General features: G+C 50.5%; 1 protein-coding gene across 2 annotated transcripts in view; it reads left to right on the forward strand.

Moving 5' to 3' along the window:
• RXRA (retinoid X receptor alpha) overlaps positions 1–19,355 on the forward strand; it is a 228,275-nt gene that overhangs the window by 142,967 nt on the left and 65,953 nt on the right. For both annotated transcript variants that reach the window (XM_034793360.1, XM_034793362.1), the window contains exon 2: positions 9,376–9,641. In XM_034793360.1, coding sequence (XP_034649251.1) covers positions 9,376–9,641 — 266 coding nt within the window. The remainder of the gene's footprint in view (positions 1–9,375; positions 9,642–19,355) is intronic.

A 19,355-nucleotide genomic window follows, 5' to 3' on the forward strand; every position in this document is an offset into this window, starting at 1 on the left:
CACTGACTTAGCTACTGCCACATGCAGGGGCTGGAAGGATTAAGCTGATGGGAGAGCTTTTTCCCATTGACTCAGAGTGGCTACATTAGAGAGCTTACAGCAGCGCAGTTGCATCGGTGTTGTAAGCTCTCTAGTGTAGCAATAGCCTAGGTCTGCCAAGTCAACACCCTAACCATTGGGCCGTCCTTCCTGAGCACCTCCAAGCGGTGCACTCCTACATCTGCCATGTTGAAGCAGCCAGGCACAGCCTACGGTCTGGCACATGGGTGTGTACAAGACATGGAAACAAAACCTTGGTCATTAGCGTCCCCACAAAATATACCCTGAAACCAAACAGGATGGGTCTGGACTGGGGCATAACACTGCCCTGCCTGGGGGGCGAGATGGCTGTTTTAAAATGTGGCTGTACAATGATCCCTCCGTGGAGCTATTTGTTTTAAGAAGGATGTGGGTCTTCTCTGTATGTACCACAGGTGGTTTCTTTTTTAATGAAATACTTACAACATGGAGAGTTCATTAACATCCTCAAGGCACCGTGTGGAGAGAGACCAACTGAGAGAGGGAAAGAGAATAAGAGAAAGGAAAAACAGCGGCTCTTCAGGGTGAAGATCAGTCAGCAAGGGAGAAGATGAGAAACAATTGCATTCAAAGGCAGACACATTCGTCAAAGCACCACATGCCCTTGTGTTGGGTCTGGCATGACTTGTTGGCCTAGTGCTGTGCTTCCTGTCAGCTAATCCTCCTCCTGCCAGGGTGCACCCTGGCCCCAGAAGGCTAGAGGATAAGAAATGCCTGTACATGCAGCCACTCAAGCCCACAGCCAGCTGCAGTGACTAGTGAGTTTCCTCCTGCTAGTTGCTCTGTGCGTGAGGCTCTCTGCTGCATTTTAACTGAGCATCCTCCTTGGATGGTGCTGACCCAGCTAAAGGGGAGAGAGAACGAAGAGATGGATGACAAAGAAAGGAGAGAGAAGAGAGACAGACACAGGAACCCATCCCAGGCAGGAGCGCCCATACATTCTTTGTCATTAGGTCAGGACCTCCATGTATTTTAATTGCACAGTTCACTAGTAATTACAAACCCGCCCACCAAAAATAAGAAAGAGGCTTGTGCCTTGTAATTGCGTGACTGCTACTGTGCTGGTAGCGTGCCAGATAAAGGACGGCCCTGACCTTCAAAGGTATAGTCTAGAAAGGGTGAATTTCCTGTGGAATTTGCCATCCTCTTCTTGACTTTTCATAGAGGCTGTTGTGTGCATAAGGAGTGAATGGACCTTGGTGTTGCTTGTTCTTTCCCCCTATTATAATAAGGTTTTAAGTCCTTTAGATCATGTATTAAATCCCTCTTTGAGCCTATGGTTTCTAGCAACAGGTGTTGATAAAGGAGAGAGCCAGGGAAAAGCAGGGAAATCTCTTCCTCTGGTGCTAACACCCATCCCCAGTGCAAGTCACCATGTTCCTTCGTGGCCGTCTGGGGTACAGAGACTCACGTTCACTGCTGAGACTATTTTCCTTGTGAGGTTGCTGCTGTAGCATCCTCACTGAGATGAGAAAAGGGCTTCTTTGGATGAGAAATGCATTTCGAAAGCTGCATAAGGGTTTTGTCAGGTCAGCTGTGGATTAAAGGTGTTACACATGCACCCAGCTCGCTACTTCAGCTTCCTTGATGCCCCGAGTCATGATTTTCCCAGGACAGAACTTTGTTGCTGGAAATGGTTATGCCAAGAGCCTGGTAACATCTGTGTTAGTCTAGAGTGGACTCTTGTTGGGTTTTTTTGCTTTATTTAAAAAGAAAGAAAAAGAGAAAGAAAGAAAGAAAAAGCAAATGCGAATTCAGTGCTGGTGAAACATTGCAGACTGACGTTCTTGGAGATCGCCATTTCATAGACTTTAAGGTCAGAAGGGACCATCATGATCATCTAGTCTGACCTCCTGCACAATGCAGGCCACAGAACCTCATCCATCCACTCCTGTAATAGACCCATAACCTCAGGCTGAGTTACTGACGTTCTCAAATCATGGACTGCAAGTTACAGAGAATTCACCATTGACACTAGTTTAAACTTGCAAGTGACCCGTGCCCCATCCCGCAGAGGAAGGAGAAAAGCCGCCCAAGGTCTCTGCCAATCTGACCCCAGGGAAAAATTCCTTCCCGCCCTCAAATATGGCGATCAGTTAGACCCTGAGCATGTGGGCAAGATTCACCAGCCAGACCGTGTATTTTTGCACAGAGCATGTACAGTGAAAGGCAATGACAATCCAACCTCCCTGTCAATGTGCCTTAACCCAAGCGTGGAGAGACCCCTTGCAGGGGTGAGTAAGCCCAGTCTCAATGCTCTATTCAGTCCTTGGTCTTTTGGCTGAGAGTGCAAACAAAGGGGGCAATTAGTGTGGTGGTTTTTGTATGACACGGGCACTCCTCTGTTGGGGCTGGACTAAGACCCCCCAAATCCATTGCACACGGGTCAATGAGCAGAGGTCAGACTCTCCCGACCTAGACTGGGTTCCTAACCGGTGACTTGGGGGCATAAGCCTTGTTACCGAGCTCCTGAGCTGCTCAGCTCTGATCGCACCTGTCAGAATCAAGATCCCGCAGTCTCCTATGAGATCAGAGGTTTATTGATCCTGGTGAGGGAGTGGCGATTGTGTGGTGTTAATAAACCACTGTGAAAAAATACACCTGACACCGACACAAAAGCGTGCGCACGAGAGCTGGCTGGGACCTGGGAAGGGACATTAATTGAAAGTTTCCTTTCTCTTTTTTATTGTTTTAATGAAAATTCCATTCGCGGTGAAATTTTATTGATCATCCCCTATTTAAACACCTCTTTAAGACTCACTGTGAGACAGCACGAAGCAAGACAGCAATATTTGGATTGGGATTTTAAGCACCCAAAGTTCAAGGGCTGTTTGGTTTCAGGGGTTGAGTCTTTCCTGTTATGAATAGAGAGGCCTTCTGAAAAATTCAGATCTGGTTCAGATTTGAGGGAGCGTGGTTTTCTCTGCTAAACACACGTGAGCACAAATGCACAAAACACACCTGTGCACATGTCCCCAAAAGTACACAAACCCACAACACATGCACACAAGAGCCAAATCTATCCACGCACATGCAAACAACGGCCATGTATGTACACATACACAATACACTTGCACTCAAACATGCACATACAACACATGTGTGCGGAAACATACCCAAACAATGCACAGGCATGCATACATGTGCACAAACCCACACATTCGTGCACTCACACTTACGTTTCTTGTCCACACAAAAGATTTGTCTTCATTTTCTTTGTGTCTAGATGATTTTCTCCAGACCTGCCCCAGAAAACACGCCCAGTTCCTCACTGGATGCCTGGGAATGTGTCTGCTTGGAAAGCAATGTGTAAACAGGATGAGTAATAGAAGCCGGTTCAGGAGAGTGAGTGTGTGCGGTGGCCGGGGAAGGGGGATGTTTTGCTTTTGGTTCTAATTTTACTGAAAGGTAGCCGTGTGTTTTGGGAAAGGCGCTTGGACAGCGGGCTGGGGCCAGCAAGCTCTTTGTTTTCTGCTGTTAGAGTTTGCTGGATGTGGGCTGATCTCCAGTAACCTGCCCATGACCTTCTCCACTTCGTGCATTTGCTTTAAATATTCAGGGCCTTGTTTTAAAAGGAAAGACCCTCCCTGCCCTTCACCCAGCTTTCTTTCCTTCGCTCTCCTTTCAGTTCAACGGCCTTTTCTTGTCCGCTGCGCACCTCTTAGGAGCTGATACAGCCGGGATCCTCAGCTTCATCTCTCCAACCTAGCATTCTGGGGGGTATCAACCAAAGCGGGTCTTGTCCATTCCTGGCTCCTTTGGGGCCTGCCTGGGGGTGCTCACACTGCTTGGTCACAGTTTCTTGCCATCCTGCCCATGATGCTCCTCTGTTTATAGAATCATAGACTATCAGGGTTGGAGGGGACCTCAGGAGGTCATCTAGTCCAACCCCCTGCTCAAAGCAGGACCCATCCCCAGCTAAATCATCCCAGCCAGGGCTTTGTCATCCAGCTAGAGCCCAGGCAAGGGCAGAGTAAGTTTCCTCTGTGCTGGCCTACCCAGGTGCCTTAGCCCTGCCCTGGTGGGAGGGATGATCTCTAAGGCTGAGAGAGGAGCTCAGTCCGGACCTTCTGCCAAAGCATCAATCACCACGGGTTAGCCCGACTGATGGACAGATTGATCGGTGTCCAGCCAAGTTGGATTGACAGACAGAGAGCTAGCCAGGCTGTGATAAGTAGTGCCACCGCGGTAGTGTTTTTTGCCATGTGGAGACTCGTCCACTGTGGAACAGGGCTGAGGCCCACCAACTCATTTCACACTGGGGCTCGCAGGGGTACGGAGGGGGAAGTAGAGGGTGGGGGAGATGGGCCTCACCCTGACTGGAATCCTCTGGCTGGCTCTTTGGTGTAACCGTCAGAGTGGCTCATAAGCCTGGAAATGGGGAAAGCTGTGGGACGCTTATAGGGGGCCGTCTTGGCTGGAATGTCTCGTGAGATGTGTAGGCTAGAGTGGGAGGTGGTGCGTGGAGGTGGCTGGGAAGAACACCCCAGTCAGACTCATCCCGAGTACCCACCACATAACAGAGGACCTGGGCGCCTCGTGGCAGGAAGCATCTCTGCTCCACTGCTGAGGGCTTCTGTTGTTCTGCCCCTGCTCCCTTTTGTATTCAAGCCGTTCATTGCGCCTCTCATCCGGTTGGTTTATTAGCTCCTTTCCCGCTATGCCCTTAGCAATGCTCTGGAGGCATACATTACTGGACCAGTGCCTCTGGGAGTCAAGTGGGTTGAGCCCATAGGAGGAAATGGAGCAGCCTGCTTTCCATCCCGGAGCGTGCCGGGAGTTAGAAGAGCGGACTAGAGCAGTAGTGTTTTTCCATTTCTAAGTCAGTGTGAGCCTCTGTCTAGCCAAACCCCGGCGAGGTGAATTTGTGTTGTTATCTCTGCTGTACAGATGGGAAAACTGAGGCCCGGTCTACACATTGACAGCGCTCAGGGGTTGTGAAAAAAAATTCACACACCGAAGTCCATAGCTGTGCTGACCTAGTCTCCGGTATAGACGCAGCTAGGCTGATGGAAGAATGCTTCCACCAAGCTAGCGACCATCGCTCGAGGAGGTGGAGTTCCTACAGCAATGAAAAAAACCATCTGTCGCTATAGGAAGCATCTACACTACAGCACTACAGCAACACAGCTCCAGCTCCGTAACTGTGCCATTGTAGGGTCGACAGGGCCTGGGGTTCAGAGGAGTTAAGTGATTTGCTTAAGATAGTTGTCCCCTGTGTGGAGAGCATGATACAGTGGCAGAGTCAGGAGACCTGAGTCCCAGGCCCGTGTTGTATAACACAGGACCATCTTTCCTCTGAGCTGTTTCTGAACCAAGTGGCAGAGCAAGACAGCCCTCCCTTGATCCATGTTAAATGCCTGTAACAAATTCTGACAGCATAAGAAACTTGCCTGGGTTCATGCTTTGCTGCAAACACGTCACTCCGCCCAGATTCCACAGAGGGGTTGCCAAGGTTCCCAGTCTTGGGGCCGGTTGGTGATTTTGCACCAAACCCTTGGAAAACCTACAGTGTTAAATGCAAACCTGGAACTCGGGTGGAAGTGGGGGGGCATGAGGCCCTCCATGAGCTGCATCCAAATGAAAAGAAACCCTGACACTCACCCAGTTCATCCCAAGTTCGGATGGTGGAGCGTGGGTGATGACAAGGAGGGGATTTTATGCCAGGAACTTCCATGCATCAGACACTCGGCGTGGTCTTATTTTCTCCACTAGCTCAGGGCATTCAGGAATCAAGCATTAGTGTGCATCTGGGACCTGTGCTGCTGTAGGCCAGGCATGGGTGCGCAGGGTCAGATCACTTGTGCCACGTGCTGCATCCTACACGCTGCATCCTACACCTTCTCCCAGTTGAGAGGAGTCCAGGCTGGACTTTCCACAGCCACCTGTCCCACGGTGTCACAGCAACCATCAGGAAAAGAAACCTCCACGGAAGATGTTGAAACTTCAGCTGCAGCGCAGGGTTTTGGAGCCTAATCCCTTCCCACTTTTGTGTTCGAGTCCCCTGGGAGCCAGTTTCTGCCCTTGTCTGGGAGGTTTAAGAATTATCTCCTCAGGGAGGGAGCCTCTTTCTTCACACTTGTAATCCTGTTATGTCTACAACTTCGCTGCCTGCCAGACACAATGGGAACCAGCCTACAAGGGATTACAAGATGGGATCGGAGCGCTCAGCGCCGAGAGGACACAACAGCCCTTTGTCTGGCTTGTTGCTTGGCTTGAGAGGGCCTTGCTGCATGATGCCCCATTGTGATGCCTCTTCAGGCAGTGAGATTCCCTACGCAAGCTTCCGTGTCCTACCGTCATAGAGCCGGCCTAGAAACAGGCCCTGGTAATTGGTCAGCCAGGCAGCCAATGAGACTTCTTGTGGCAGTGTCAGCATCTGAATTTATCAGGTTGCCCAAACAGGCCTACAGGGGCCAGTTTGACTAGTGGTTAGAGCACAGGCTTGGGACTCAGGACTCCAGAGTGTCTGTTCTTGACCCTGCAGCTGACTTGACATGCAAACTTTGGGGAAAAAAGTCACCTCTCTAGTTCATGCATCCGAAGAAGTGGGCTGTAGTCCACGAAAGCTTATGCTCTAATAAATTTGTTAGTCTCTAAGGTGCCACAAGTACTCCTGTTCTTTTTGCGGATACAGACTTAACACGGCTGCTCCTCTGAAACCTCTCTAGTTCTGTTTCCCCTGCTGAAAACAGAGATAATATTTCCCTGCCTGCAGTGAATATCGTAAGACCGACCGAATGAATGAATGAATGGGCAATGGTGAAAGATTTTCAGATGAGAGTTGCCGTAGAAACACGAAGTATATTTCTTTGTGTCTGCAAAAACTTGTATTCTATTACTCAGAAATCCCCCGGCACTATATTGACATGGCATTCTGTTTATTACGGGTCAGAGGGTTTGCTCTCTGCTCACTGGCGTTATTGAGCTCACATTCAGGCCCAGCAGATGGTCTAGTGGTCTGAGTGGGGGACTGCCTCTTTTCTTAGATGGGCGTACATCAGCAGTACCTCTGAAGCCAGTGGAGTGACAGTGCTGTGACATGGGTGGAAGAGAAGAACTCGCCTCGGGAGTCAGCTGCTGGGTTCTCCTCCAGCCCAGCTGTGCAGCTCTCGGGCAAATCACAAAAGACAGTGTTTCCAGAAGCGTCCACTAATTTGGGGGCTCCAAAAAATGGAGACACCCCAAATCAGTGGCCACTTTTGCAAATTTGAGCCTTCCTGTCTCTGGTCCTCAGATTCTGCAGTGATAAAACTGGGACAACAAAGGTGGGGCCAGGCCTGGATTAACCAATGTGCACTCAGTGGACTTACACAGGGCCCCCATCTCAGGGGGGCCCTCGACCACTGGCAGGGGGTGACCGGGCAGCCTGGCACATATGGTCACAGCACCACTCAGGTTTGGCTTGGGTCATATAACCGGGGACAGAGGAGAGGGAGGCCAAATTTGAGTGAAGATGGGGGCCCCCCAATTTCTATAGTGCAGAGGACCTCAAAATTCTTTAATCCAGCACTGGGAGACGATTGTAGATGCAATCAGACATGTCTAGGCCAGAGACATCAATCACATGGACTCGGGCTTGGGGTTTCTTCTTAACTCCCCTCCCTCACTCTCAAGCCTCCCCTCCCTCACCCTCAAGCCATTCTAAATGGGGACGGTCCTCGCTGCTTCCCCTGCAGCCAAACACCCTGTCATGCGATTTCTCACCACAGCCTTTGGAAAGCACCATTAAGAGCCCTTCTCCTCCTTGGTTGGGGTTGTTTCTCAGGCAGTGTGACAGGATGAGGAGGAAATGTGCCAGGAATGGCTCCATCTCCTCTCCATAGAGTTGGAGTCTATTTTTAAACATCCCTCCACTCTCCCGGGACTGCAGAGCAGTTGGGGGTGTGGGGACGCTGCTCACAGAAAACTCCCAAGCAAAGTTGAATTCCAGTTCAAAGTCCTGAAAGAGCATGGAGCGACCCAGGGAAATGCAAGCCATGCATAGGACCCTGGGCATCCTGTGCTCACTGGGGTACGTGAGCAAACAAACGCTCCACCCCACAAACACGTACCATGGAAACACAACTCCCCTGTCACACACACTTCCACCCCACAAACACACAACTCCCCTATCACACACACACACACACATACACACACGTACATACACACACACACACACACACACTTGCACAACACAAACACACAGCTCTCCTATCACACACACTTCTGCCCCACAAACATACCATGCAAACACACAGCTCCCCCATCTCACTCACATACACACACGCACCCCTCCTCCACATACGCTCGTGCCACACAAACCCACACTTTCCCACTTATGAACACAAACCATACCACCATCCCATATGGACACAAACACAACCCCCCCACAAATAGCCCACATATAGAGTGGCACAAAAGTACATCCCTCATTCATGGACACACAACCTGCCTTGATTAATAGTGTCATTATTGGGGTGGTGCCTAGAGGGCCCATTGAGCTATTGCCCACACACAATGGAAAGTTGATCTCAGCCCCAAAGAGCTTGTGTAACACCAACAGACCCCGGTCATCGGCGGACGGGATTGAACCTGGGATCTCTGGAGCTAAATGCATGAGCCTCTACTGCATGAGCTAAAAGCCACTTGGCTCTTAGCTAAGGCTGTGGCAGACTCATTAATCTCTAAGTGGTCTCAGTGCCACTAGAGGGGACAGAGCACCATACCCAGGAGGTGTGTGGGTTACACTTACAATTAGGAAACAGCAGGTGGATATAGGGTGACCAGACATCCCGATAAAATCGTGACCGTCCCGATATTTAGGTGTTTGTCCTGTGTCCCGACCGATCTTTGTCCCGATATTTCACTCCGCCGGCAGCGCTCCCCCCCAACCCCCCAGCTCCGCCGTGTGTCCCGATATTTGCTTCCTCTCATTGGTCACCCTAGGTGGATACAACAAACAGCCAAGGGCAGCACAAGGTAATAGTGAGGCAATCGGAATGGGTGTTATAAGCAGTGGCCTCCACGCACCAGCTGCCTTGCCGTTGTCAAAGGTTTTGAGCCCATCACCTGTGGGAGGGGAGCTCTAAGGACAGGTTTAAGGACAATGATCTAGTGGCCGTTCAGATTTTCATGGGGATGGCCTGGAAGATAGCACAAAGGCGTCTGAGGAAAAGTTGGAGGATGGGCATCGTTAGCAGAACGCAGGTGGGGGCCGGCTCGTTAAGCATGCAGCATGATTGCTCAGGAGAGATCCCCTCAGAATGCCACAGACGGGGTTTTAAACCACAACATTTCCTTTTTGTTTTACAGATTTTTCTACTCAAGTCAATTCCACGTCCCTGAACTCTCCGACTGGCCGGGGGCCTATGGCCGCACCTTCCCTCCATCCATCCATGGGGCCAGGCATTGGTTCCTCGCTGGGCTCTCCGGGTCAGCTCCATTCGCCCATCAGCACTTTGAGCTCCCCCATCAATGGCATGGGCCCGCCTTTCTCCGTCATCAGCTCCCCCATGGGGCCTCACTCAATGTCCGTCCCTTCAACCCCCAGCCTTGGATTCGGAACCGGCAGCCCACAGGTGAGCGGGGAGGAGAGAGCTGTGGGCTGTGGGGAGGAGGAGAAGGGTTTTATTTACAAACCATGGGAAATGAAAAGCATCTTATCCACATGGATTATGAAAAAGTAGCGATGAGCCCAAATCAGGGCCCCGGACCGGAACAGCCGGTGAGGCCTTCTGATTCCAGATCCCGTTCTGAACTACACAGATGGGATCCCTCCAGATCCAGACACCTCCAAACATGAGCAAGGTTCCCTGCATGGTGCACCCGGACTCATGGAATTCTGTGGGGTGGTAGCTCAGTACAATCAGGGATGGGAGCTTGGCTTTACAAACCTTGTGCTTGATTCTCCTCTCGCTTACACTAGCCTCAGCGTGGCGTACCACTGTGGATCCCAGGGGCATACTCCCGGGTTGCACCTGTGTATGTGAGAAGAGAGTCAGCCTCCATTATTAGTGAAAGATGTCACCTGAAAGGGACATTGTCAGGCTGTTTGGCTGGGCTGCGATGGGGACAGAGTCACTCGGCCATCTAAAAAAACAGTCCTGGTCAACAGCAAAAATCCACCTGAAAAGCCGAATGACAAGGCACAGCCGGTGCCTCTCCTAGGTGCAGGGCTGGTGCAAGCACATTTGGTACCCTTTGCAAAGCTAGTTGATTGATGTCAGTGGCGCCGTCCCTGCTAGACACGGGTGTCGCTGAGAGCAGAATGGGACAACTGGATTCAAGGGTTTCCATCCCGGGATGGGCCAGGTACAGAATGGGAGACAGGGCCAACTGGTGACCTGCCCTGCTCATGGCATACACTGGAGCAGCCTCGAGGCTGTTTTACCACCTGTGCTCGTGCTGGGGCAGTCCCATCCTGTAGCCGAGAAGAGCCAGAACTATCATACGCCCCCATGCTGGGTATAGGGCCATTCTGGTGGCCCAGGGCCCCCACAGGAGACTTTTCTGTTTAGCCCCTGTACACTGCTCCCTCTTGTCTCCCAGGCTGAATGTGTTCCCCTTCTCTTCACTGGTGGAGGGAAGTGCTGGGGTTTGCTGACTGAAGATTATGTAAAAATCTCCAGCTATAAAGAGATAAGCCCCTTTTTAAAAATAGCAAGAGCTGGGAGAGCCGCCCCTCGGCCCTGCCACCTGTTGCTGGCTGACTGCCTATTACGTTGAGCAAAAGGGCAGATTAAGGAGTTGGCTACCACCTGCCGCTCGCTGCTGGTTTATTTATTTCACAGCCTCTCTGGGAGTCAAACACCTGCTGGCACCTTTATTTTTATATCAGCCTGATTTATTTTCTAGGGATAACCACTTTCTTTGCTGGGGATGGGGGGAGCGGCCTTTTGTGCAGGCCTGAGATGGAGCTACAAAGACTGGGCCCCTCTGCCCTCCAGCCCATTCATCACCTTCAGGATTCCATCTTTGTGCCCCAGAGGACAGCGTAGGGGTGTGGGGATAGACAAGAGTCCCTCTTTGGAGCCTGTCCTAAATCAGCCCGAGTCTGCTGGAGTTCTGTCAGCACTGATCGTCCCAATGTGAGAGGCGGTGCCACAGGGGATGGAAACCTCGTCCATATCCATGTGTTTGGTGCCGGGTGGATCGGTGCCACTGGTGTAAATAGCTATAAGCTACATGGTGAGAAATTCATCCCTGCCCAGGTGCGGGTCCGTGGACAGAAGGAGAACAGCATGTGTCTGTTCAGGGGCTGTCAAAACGGGCAGCCAAAACGGCTGCTCTGATTTATGGACCCTATGGGGCTTCGCAGGGTTGCAGAATTGCCAGAGCACATGCCACATCCCCTGCCCCTGCTCCGAGTCCTCCTCCACTCTGCCAACCCCAGAACCCACGTCTCCTGGCTCCCAGTCCGGTGCTCTGTCCACTAGGTGAATCCATACATATGCCTATCCCTAGCATGGTGTCAACATTGGGTAGACAGGCTGCCTTCCACCTTAAGGCCGGGAAGGGAGAACTGAAACAACACTTCACAACTCTCTGTGGCACGAAGCCAGGGAAGTGGGAGACACGTAACAATGCGAGTGTGTGAGCAGCGAGCGGGAGAGAGTGAGAGGTTGGGATGGGAAGGGGCGACGTCGCCAGAGTTTCAATGACACGCCGCGGTTATTTTAGGAAGCAGAGATGCACGAGACAGAGGAACTGAAACGAGAAGCCACAGAACAGAAAAGGGGAACTGAGAGCGCATCAGATGGCGCTTAGCAGAGCCCAAGCATTTACAGTGGCTCTAGACCCTGACGGTGTACCAAGCGTGCCTGTCATTTGCTCATGGCCTGTCTTAAATGGTTTTCCTGGAGAAGACAGTTAAGATATTTTCAGTCTAATGGCTTTTGCCATCTGTCCCCTGTCTGTGAGCATTAGATCCCCGTCATTGTTAGGGGCAGAAGGCCCTACCTGAGCCTGCAGTGAATTGGGAGGGAGGCAGTCCGCATCATCACAGCACGGAGGAGGGCAGGCAGGCAGGAGAGGAACACGATTTCCCTTTGTTGTCATACCAGTCCGCAAAGCGCCGGGGTTAATGAAGCATGTCCCCCGCGTTGCAGAGTGGAGATGGCACTGATGGAAGGTGGTTTGAATCAGATGGCAGATGCCACTTGCCATCAGACTATGCCTCGTTAGAGCTGGAAACCTAGCAGAGCAGAAGGACACCAGGAGGATGAGGTGTGCCGGGCGAAGAGCTGCGAAGCCACATGCCTCCCAGCCCCGCTCGCTCTCCTTTGCAAAGTTTGTTTTGTTCTCTCTCCCATGGAACATTCTGTCCCTGATGAACATATGTTGGTGCCCATAAGCTTTGTGGATGGGGCTAAAGAAAGGCCAGGGGTTGGGCCAGCAAGGGTCTTCCCCAGACTTTCTGTAGTGCTGGACTGGGCCAGGACAGAATGTTTCAGGAGGAAGGGAAATGGCATTTAGGGCAAACAGGGCTGTAGCTTCCAGCTGCATCCAGAGGCCTCTCTGATTTCTTTGGGGAACTTGAGGAGCTGATAGCACTTGGCTTAAGAGCTAGGCATAGTGCAGGCAGGGGTCATGCTAGTTTCCCATGCAGCACAGCTTTGCCAGTCCCCCTCTCTCTCCCCTTTAGCTCCCTCTGCTATTCCTGTCCTGTTGATGCACCTCACTTCTAATCAGCACTTCAGTTTCAGCCGGCTATTCCAGGTCTGGGGGTCCCTGCAAAGCTCTACTGATCTGGCCTGCAACATTCCCTATTGTCCCTCTCGTGAAAGATCCAGAAATAAAAGGGAGTGAGCAAGTCAATCCTGCTGGAGCCCCAAATGCCCTGTGTATCACTCCAGTATTCTAGTGGGTAGCAATGCGATGCCTCATGCTGACTGGAGTCTGTCATCCAGGGATCCCAAACTGCTTTGCAGACATTCCAGCCTCGGAGAGCATCCTCCGCTGAGGTAGGTACCATCACCTCTATTTTAGCAGCGGGCAAACAGAGCACCGAGAGGCCAAGAAGTCTGCCGCAGGCCACGCAGAGCAAGATTTCAGAAGTGTGACTGCGGAGGGCAAGGGGCAAGATTAGTGAAAGGGCTCTCTCTTGCACGCACACGTGTGTGCATATGATGTCAAAAGGGCTCAGCATCCAGCCGTTTCCATGGTGACATCCAATGTGTTGAATTCTCTTGAAAATCCGGTCCGATAGTGAGTCCCTGGCAGTGCCAGGAATTGAACCCAGGAGTCCTGATAAACAGATCAGGACTTAGCTCTTTTTAAAAAATGTATGGGATTGTCATTTTTTTTATTGACAACCCCAGGAATCTCTGAAGAACATATACGAGAAAGAAAGAAAGAAAGAAAGAAAGAAAGAAAATTACATTTGAGTATATTTCATAATCCCGTCTTCTTCTCACTTCAGTGCCCTTCACAGGACCCAGATGCAAAGCTGGAGAAGCAGCAGCAGCCTGTAGGACTGCGGCAGAAACCCCCGCCCGCCCCCCACCCAGGCATTCTTGTAGCAGCTCTGTGGATGCCTGGGGGGAACCAGGAGAGCTCAGACACAGAGTCAGGCTGCGGCGACTCTCTCAAAGCTGCCTCATTCCTTCAGACACGATTGATTCTTTTCAAGGACACCTGTGGACTCTGTGGCGGTTTTTAGACCTGGCTGCTACCAGGCCCCAATAGAGAGGACCCGGATCCCCAGAGCTTAAAACAAGGTCAACAGTAGAGAGAGGAAGGGAACCCAGGAGTCCTGAGGTGCAGTAACTTGTTCCAATTGCTAGGCACTGCTGCCCACTTCCACTGTGAGCTAACTCAAAGCACTTCCTTGTCATCGGCTCTGTGGCCCTCCATGGTGCTCACTGAGCTGAGTTTGTGCTCACCAAAAGCAGAACTAGGTTCCATATGGTGATGAGGGTGAAGCTTTGGGCCAGACTGGCTGGTTTTCTCACTCCCCCAGCTTCAGGTTTTTGCTCGGCAGCCTTAAACCCAAGAGGAAGGAGCAGTAGGCGCCGGGGCAGAGTGTGGGAACCAAGAGGTGCACGTGTAGCCCGCCTGTGGTTTCGGGCAGCCGCTGAAAGAGGAAACGGAGGTGGTTCCCATTCCCATGTGCTGACTCAGTAGCTAATTGGGGCTCCTGCTGATTCACGGGGGAACACTCCCTGTATCAGTTTTGGGTCCCAGCCCCTAGGGGACAGGCAAGCGAAGAACCAGGGACTGCTGACCCCAGCCATGTGCCAAGGGGGACAATGGTGCTTTCCACTAGATCTGCCCTTGATATCAGCCTTCCCTTCCCTGCATATATTAAGTCCCCTTGCCCTCTGCAGTCACACTGTGCCAGCCCCCCAGAAATGCTCGGTCTGATAGTGCTAGTCTCTCTCACCCATTGAAGTCAGAAGGACCTTTGGTTTCTCCATGGAGTGAGTGATTAGCTCAAAGTAGGGGAACACTGGAATCAACTGGCGACTTCTCCCCTGCTTGTCGAAGGTGCCTGCTGCCCATCAGTCCAAGTGGGGCCTGCTGTCTGGATTTTCTTCACTGCTCCTGGAGGTCCATAGAGCCAGAAACATCTTTGATCACCTTCGACTGCACCATTCTTCTCCAGGGCAGACCTAGCAACAGCAATTCTTGCTTTGGACCCTGCAGCCTGGACCACTGCAGTGTGCTCCCATCTGGGCCTGATTCTAAAGGTCACGCCAGAAGCTGCAGCAGGAAGTGGTGTCTCTTAGACAGGATGAATGTGAATGCTATACACCAGAGCTCCTTTGGTATGTCGGTTGCCACTCAAATTCTGGTCCACTCCTCATCTTCAAAGCCCGGTATGGGCTTGGGACTGACTGTCTCAGTGAGAACTTGTCTGTCCGCTCTCCATAACACACCAGAACATTTTGACTGAGGGACACAGGTTTGAATCTGCACTGATCAGAGCTGGGGAATTACTTCTACAGGAGACCAGCATTCCCCCATTCCCTTTAGGGAGCTCTACAAGATGCACTTGTTAAATCTGGAGTTGGGTCAGCCCCTTCCCCCCCCCAAAAAAAACCAAAAAAACCCCAACAACTGTGTTTGTTGTAGGCCACTCAACAAGCATTGGAGCAACTTGAGCACTGGAGAAAGGCAACTAACTGGGAGAGTGAAGAAAACAGGCAGCTGATGTTCTTTGACCTTATCTGTACCCAGATGTTGTGGTGATGGGTGCTGTCGAAAGATGCTTAATAATCGTCAGCTGCATTTTGCAATCAGACCTATTTTCCTATAAGGCGCTGAAGCAAACTGTTGGGTCTGATTGCTCCTAAATCTTACGAAGATTCAAAGTGTGGATCCTTATCTAGTTCATAGGTTTTAAGGCTGGAAGGGACCATTATGATCATCTAATCTCATCTTCCAAATAAACCAGGCCATGGAATTTCACCAGGTGGCTCCTTCATCAAGTCCATAACTTCTGGCTGAGCTAGAGCCAGAAAGGCATCCAGTCTTAATTTAAAAGTGTCAAGCGATGGAGAACCCACCATGTCCTCAAGTAAAATCAGCTCAAACCCCTTGGCAACCATTTAACAGAAGGATTCAGGGAAACACATTTTTTAGTCTTGAGATCCAAGTCTGCTTTACTCCTCCTTTCCTCTCCCCCATTTTGGAATAAAAATTCAGTACTGTGTATTTTGGGGCTTAGGGTACTAGTAAGAAAGGGGAGATCACAAATATTCTGGGCACGCTAAAGCCGAGACTCCCAGAAAATGAATCTTGCACTCAGTAGCATTTCTGTGTTTCAAATTTCCCCCCTCCCCCGTCTCTCAAGGACAGCTGCCAACAGGACAGTTTGAACAGAACAGAGAAGAGATTTTCAAGCATCCTCGTGTTCCTAGATTTGTACAGGAAACGTGCCAGTCAGCTGAAAGGGAACATGGAGTGGTTCAGCAGAAGTCTTAACGGAGACAGGATGGGGAAGAGGGGATGATCGATCAAGAGAGGAGACCACGTCAGCTGATTCGGGAGGAGTGTCGGAGGCGGGCAAGAAGGGAAATGCAGATTTTGCCATGGGCATTTGAGGAACCAAAAGTGCAGGGTCATTCGTGAGAAGGGGACTGAATATTGTAGAGAATGGACAACATGTGAATGAGCACCATTGCCCTCCACTGGAGGTAATCAGAACAACTCGGCTGTATGTGATAGGCCCTATGCTTCTGCCAGCGAATGGAAACTCCCCTTTAGCCTCCGTGGCAAGGATCTGTGGCTTCGGAGCAGTAGGCCCTGACTTCTACCCCTGCTGAGGCTGTGACGTCTGTGTGGCAAAGTGGTAGCTCTAAAGTCCTAGACATACAGGGGTTTTACTTGATAAAAAATGTCAGTGTCTGAGTTTCGTGTGTCCATCCCAGTTAATCCCATGGAAATCTGTCTGTGTGTCCATCCCTCTGATGTCTTTCCATCTGTCTATTATCCGTTTAGGGGGTTTAGCCCGTACTCATCACCATGGTAACTGAATGCCATTTAAGATTCTCGTATATCTCAGACGAACCTGTGGATCCTCCATACAGATGTTCATATATTCTTATGTCCATACCTCAGAGGACGGGGCCCAGAGGCCCTAAGGACCTGTCATTTCCTCAGCAAACCGGGCAGGGCTTTTGGGTGAGGTAGGGAGGAGAATTAAAACTCTCTCTTGCGGGTGGATTTACCTTGCTCCTTTCGGTGGTTATTAATCATCTGACAGACACGCTCCCTCGGATCACAGATGTGCAGCGTTAAAGGCCAGAAGGGACCATTATCATCTAGTCAGACCTCCTGCATAACACAGACCATAGGACCTCCCTGGATTAATTCCTGCTTGAAATCCAATAGCAGTGGTTGAGCTACATCATATCTTTTAAGAAAAACAAAACATCCCCTCTTGATTTAAGTATTTCTAGGGACAGAGAATCCATCATAACCCTTGGTAAGCTCTTCCAATGGTTAATTATCCTCACTGTTAAAAATGTACATCTTATTTCTATTCTTAATTTGTCTAGCTTCAATTTCCAGCCATTGGGTCTCATTAGACATTTGTCTACTAAACTGAAGAACCTCTATTACTAAACTTCTTTTCCTCACGTAGGTACTTCTAGACTCCTCAAGTCACCCGTTAGCTTTCTATTTGGTAAGCAAAATAGATTGAGGTCCTTCAACCTATCACTAGCAGGCCTGCTTTCCAGTCCTTTCATCATTCTCATGGCTTGTCTCTGAACCCCCTCCAATTTATCAATAGCTTTCTTGAAGTGTGGACACCAGGTGTGAACACCAGTACTCCAGTGTGAATGAAACCATCCGACTTACCTTTTTAAGCCAGTGCATGTCTCTAGAGAGGGAGTGGATGGTTTTGCTTTAATGGAAGAAATGCAGAGAGGGCAGAAATATCATGAGAACCCCAGTGTTCTCCATTCTTGCATCTATTGCAAGGCTGGGAGAAGTCCTTGTGTATTAGATAACATACTAAGGGCCAGATTCTACACTCAGGGATTCTGGGGTGAGTCTGAAGTAATTCTATTGACTTTAGCAGCTTTTCCTTGGGTTGACACTCGAGAAAGTGAGAGCAGAATTTGACTGTAAGACCACATGTCTTGATCCAAAGCCCATTGAAGCTGACGGAGAGACTCCCATTGACTGGAATGGCCTTCGGATCAGGTTCATAGTGCCTGAACAGAATCTGAACGGTCATCTGTGTCTTGGGGGTGGAGGGCTGTGTGGTGCTTTCCCAGCACAGTGGATGGAAAAGCCACGGGCTGTGCATCACGCCAGGCATTTGGTAAGCCTGATAAGAGCGGGAATCCTCCCTTCCTCTCCCACCACGTACTCTCTCGTCACTTCGGTCCCTTCTGAGACGATGACATATTTACATTCCCCCCTCCCCACCGCACGCCATGCTGGTTGCTTTTTTGATCCTCATGTGCCAGGGACTCAAGAGCAGAGCAGTTCATAGCAAGAATGAATGAATGAGAGGCCAGGCAAAATATCTGCAGCGAAAGGGATTCTGTGGTGGTGCGGCAGGGGTTGGTTTTTCAGATGTAAGTTGCCTAACACCTTGCCTAATGGCCACAGGTGTTTGTGACACACACACAGCCTGGAGAGCTTTGTTTCCTTCATGATGGAATTTTGCACAAAATGTTTTTGCCACCCAGATGATTGTTAAGAACAGAAGACGACTTTGGTGCATGAGGTCCCTAGTGCTCATAACAGCAAGGATGGACCAGTGGTTAGGGTGCTAGACTGGAACTAGAAGACTGGGGATCAGTTCCCTGTGCTGTTGTAGACTTCTTGTGTGGCCTTGGGCAAGTCACTTAGGGCAGTGGTTCTCAACTTTTTCTCACTTGTGGACCCCTACAAAATTTCAAATGGAAGTGCGGCCCCTTTTAGAAATCTTAGCCATAGTGGGCATCCGCAGACCACAGGCTGAGAACCACTGATTTAGGGTATGTCCATAGAGCAACTAGACACCCGCGGTTCACCCGTGCCAGCCAACTTGGGCTAGCAGGGCTCAGGCTGTTTCACTCAGGCTGTTTGACTTCACAGAAGTGTAGACATCTGGGCTCTAGGACCCTGCAAGGTGGGAGGGTCCCAGAGCTTGGGCTTCAGCCCAAGCAGGAAATCTACACAGCAGTGAAACAGCCCTGTGAGCCTGAGTTGGCTGGCACAGGCCACTTGTGGGTTTTTCTGTGCTGTCTACACACTGCAACTGGCAGGTATAATTCCCAGCTTGGAAAAATGTATACATTCTAGCTTTGATCAAGCTACTGTGCTAAAAAGATCAGTGGGCCTCAGTGCCTTGGGCTAACAGTCCAAGCACAGTCCAGTCCAGAATCCCGGGCACCTCCTTGGCAGCTAGCCTGCGGCCACACGGCTCTTTTTAGGCACTAGCTCAATCAAAGCTAACATGTATACATCTACCTGAGCTGGGAATTATATCTCCCTGCTGCTGTGTAGACAGACCCTGCATCTCTCTGTGCCTCAGTTCCACATTTGGACAATGGGGATAATGGCACTGCTCCGCCTCGCAGGGCTGATGCGAGGAGAAGTACATTAAAGATTGTGAATTACTGTGGTGGTGAGGCCCATATAAGTACCTATGATAGATAGATAGATAGATGGATAGAATGGAGGAGGATAGGAGTGACGGTGCTTTCATCTCATTCTGTCTACTGCAAAATAATTCCAAATTACCAGTCACATGGTCTGCTGGATTAAATATCATACTTTACATCTCTGAGTCCTGTTCCCACCTCTGCCCCGTACTGAGACTTCATAGGGTTCAGAGTAGCAGCCGT

The sequence above is a fragment of the Trachemys scripta genome, chromosome 17 (assembly GCF_013100865.1).
Source record: "Trachemys scripta elegans isolate TJP31775 chromosome 17, CAS_Tse_1.0, whole genome shotgun sequence".
Classification (NCBI taxonomy): Eukaryota; Metazoa; Chordata; order Testudines; family Emydidae; genus Trachemys; species Trachemys scripta.